This window comes from Varanus komodoensis, unplaced genomic scaffold (genome assembly GCF_004798865.1).
Source record: "Varanus komodoensis strain SLA01 unplaced genomic scaffold, ASM479886v1 scaffold1, whole genome shotgun sequence".
Taxonomy (NCBI): Eukaryota; Metazoa; Chordata; class Lepidosauria; order Squamata; family Varanidae; genus Varanus; species Varanus komodoensis.
Genome location: NW_025335268.1, coordinates 87,841,726 through 87,845,204, shown reverse-complemented (window position 1 = coordinate 87,845,204; position 3,479 = coordinate 87,841,726). Strand labels below are relative to the sequence as shown.

The following is a 3,479-nucleotide window of genomic DNA, read 5'->3' as shown; positions in this document are numbered from 1 at the left end:
GTTCTAAAGCTAATCCAGAATGGTATTGTCATGCAGGTGATCATATAATTTACCATAAAAGAGAAAATTGCCAGCAAAATGTTGTTTTTGAATAATAACATAAATGATTTCACTTCCTTTTCTAGTTTTCCCCAGAAAGCAAATAATTGTTTGTGATGGTTCTCTTTCATTCTCTATCAGTCAATTTCCAGGCTACAGCAAAATAAATTTATCTATGGAATTAATTATAGTTACGCCAATCTTTTCCTCTTTGCAGAATGATTAAACAAATACTTTGAAAATGAAGCAACTCAGAGGTCATCAAACAAATATGGAGAAGTTTGCGGAAAAGCACAGTGGTTACTATGACATCAATAGCTGGCATGAAAAGGAGACCAGCTTTCTTTCTTTCAACAATGCAAATAGATTTTACATTCCTCCCTGTAGCACCCTTCTTGGAACCTCTTTAAAAACCGTTAAATATAATTTTTTTCAAGTAAGTTGGAATAAGGACTTTGCTCCCCAAACAAGTATGCCTGGAGCCCTCAATGTTATCTTTCCAGCATCAGGGAAAAACATTTATATTTATGAGACATTTTAAGAATTGTTGAATGAATATTTTTAGAAATTTTAATAATTATTTTTATCACTGCTGTGACTGAGGTAATTTTACTGATCCTTGTAGTTGTTAGATGGTATTGTATTTTTATTGCTTTTTATTGTATGAATTTTATAAATTTTGTTTATAAAATTTTGTTTTATTATTGTATGAATTAACAAATACACAATTATCTGTCTTGCAGTCTAGCGCACCCTCCCTTGAAGTCCCCCCATGCCTATGTGTGTGTGTGTGTATCTTCTGAGTGTGAATGGTGACATTTTGGCTATATCCACTCTCAGTGTGTTGGCTATAAGCATATGAAATAAAACACAGTCCACACCTTGCCATGGTCCATCCTCTTCAAAAAAAGGAGGGGAGGAAGAATATAGACTCAAACCCAGTAATGCAGAGATGACCAGGCAGTTGACCTGCTCACTCCTTGAACCATCTTTGTCACCCGAGACCCAGGCGGCTTCAGTGGCTCGGAGTGCCTTCTGCCAGATACACTGAAGGCTGTCCGGGAGCTCAGATACACCCCAATCTGGACAAAATTAGCTGTCCATCAGTGATCTATGCTCTCATAATCACTCAACTAGATTGCTGTAATGCTGCTCTGTGAGGCTGCCCTTGAAGACTGTTTCAAAGCTGCAATTTTTGCAAAGTGCAACAGCCAGACTAATAGCAGGAATCGGGCAGTCTGATCATTTGACATAAATATTGGACTGCTTGCACTGTCTGCCTATTTGCTTCTGAGCCCAATTCAAGGTGCTGGTTTTAATGTATAAATCCCAACATGGTTTGGGACTACAACACCTGATGGAACTCCTCTCCTAACTTCACCCCTCCTGACCTTCATCTACTCTGTCCTGTTCAAACAATCCACCTGTTTTAAGTTTGGTTTTAAATTTTGCATTGTAAACTTTTTGTGATGCTATAATATGATGTACCTTTTATTGTTACTTTGAATGTGCTTTTATGAACTGTTCAGAGAGCTTGGGCTATTGGGCAGCATAGAAATTAATTAATTAATTAATTAAAGTTTTGTGTGATGTACATAAACGAGGAAGGCACTGCATGAACAGCAAATGATTAACCCTTCCCAAACCTGCCCTATTCCCTTCCATAACCCCTGCATTTGTGTGCTTTCCTCTGAGCCAAGCTAGCTTCCAGTATTGGAACTTACGCGGTAGATAATGAAGAAGAAGAGATAAGGGAGATATGCCCTGTGAAGGGAGGAAGGGGGTCACCTGACTCCCAGGTGTGTGGGAAGGGACACAAGATCACCTGGGCTGCACACCAACCCAGCAAGGTATGCAGCCACCATCCTTTGGGTCCAACACAGGCTGATCCAGGGGGCTTTCTGGACCCTTAGGGCTTAGGAAAAAGGGCTCCAGCCAGCATCCTCTATTTCAATGTCCTAGAAACTGTAAATAATAGCAATAACCAAGCAGAAAGCTCTGGTCCTAGGATCCAGGCTTAACTGAAATACAATACCCACCTTTAACGATAACATTGGGATGTTTATTTACAAGGGCAGTCTTTGGAAACAATTCTTCAGCCAGAAAATAACAAAAGCCACTTAAACATGTCTATACATACCTAAGCACTATCCTCCAGTAGTGACGAGTTCACATTATGATACTGAAAGTCACAAGCCAAAAGCAAGATGGCAACATAACAAAACCAATGGAAGGCAAAGGGCACCCTTTGTCTGTACCATGTTTTATACTCAAAAGCCTTTGATAAATGTGCAATGAGCCTCCTTAGCTGATCATCAGCTGCCTGAATGCTGTTCCTATGCATTTTGGGGAATGGAGTATTCACAGAAGCCAAGATGAAATCACACAGACTAACTGGCTGCAGTTCTGCTCTAGCCTGAAAGGACCTTGAAAATGGAACAACATGAGATAATGCACACAGAAATTATTTAACAAGTGTGTGCAGGCCCACCTTCACAAAATGAAGCTTTTACAGACAGCCAGAGGCCTGTTAAGGAAGCAGATGCCTTGACAACTGCCTTTTTCAGCCCCCACAACACATCCTAACACCACATTGGGTCGGTCAGGGAGCCATCTCAGATGGAAGATTTTGGAGACACTTAAAAAGACACAGGTTGCATTTTACTTAAGTCATTATATCATAGGAAGTTGTGTTTGAACTTTTCTCCATGGAACACCAAGAGGTTTTTTGACATGCTGAGGGCTGGGTGATGGTTTGGATGCGGAAAAAAGTTTTGTTCTTTAGGTTTCGGCTGCAATATATCCTTTGGCAGATCTTCGCTTCTTCCAGTATTTACGGATACATACTACTCCCACAATTGCAGCTGCTAATGCTACAGGAATGGATGCCAAGTACCAAGGCAGGTGACGTTCTAGGAAAAGAAGAGAACCCCAAGCCAAAATTAGGTGTCAGCCTAAATAAGAAAACAGGGCTATTACTTGCCTAACCTCCCTAGTTCCTTCAGTTATGCTAGTCCCTTCCCAGAAAGGCATTCAAAAGCAGGATGCTTTTCCTACCATTCCTGAAGAAAGAATTGTAAGATAAGAAGGTACCACATGAGCAGTCCTGCTAAATGAAGACGAGGAGTCTTTTTTTTGCAGCTGGCTGTTGCCAAGTAATAGCAGCCAGATCCTACCAAAAAGACCTTAAGTCAGGCTTTCCCATCCTGATGCCCTCCAGATGTAGGACTTTATGTGATTGAGAATCATGGGAGTTGCAGTCCAACATCTGGAGGGCACCAGGTTGGGAAAAAGCTGTTTTAGGCTACACTTTGTCCCTTGGTATCTCAAGATCTACTGCCTCTGATAATGTAGGTTCCACACATGCAACTAGTATTGCTCCCTAGACCATTGGGTATACAAGGAATGCTACTATTTTCTTCAAGGTGTTGCTTTTCAGA

General features: G+C 40.8%; 1 protein-coding gene across 2 annotated transcripts in view; it reads right to left on the bottom strand.

Moving 5' to 3' along the window:
- Positions 1 to 2,079: 2,079 nt before the first annotated feature.
- IL1R2 (interleukin 1 receptor type 2) overlaps positions 2,080 to 3,479 on the bottom strand; it is a 23,027-nt gene continuing 21,627 nt past the window's right edge. For both annotated transcript variants that reach the window (XM_044434076.1, XM_044434068.1), the window contains one exon: positions 2,080 to 2,951. In XM_044434076.1, the coding sequence (XP_044290011.1) occupies positions 2,821 to 2,951 (131 nt within the window). In that variant the 3' untranslated portion in view covers positions 2,080 to 2,820. The remainder of the gene's footprint in view (positions 2,952 to 3,479) is intronic.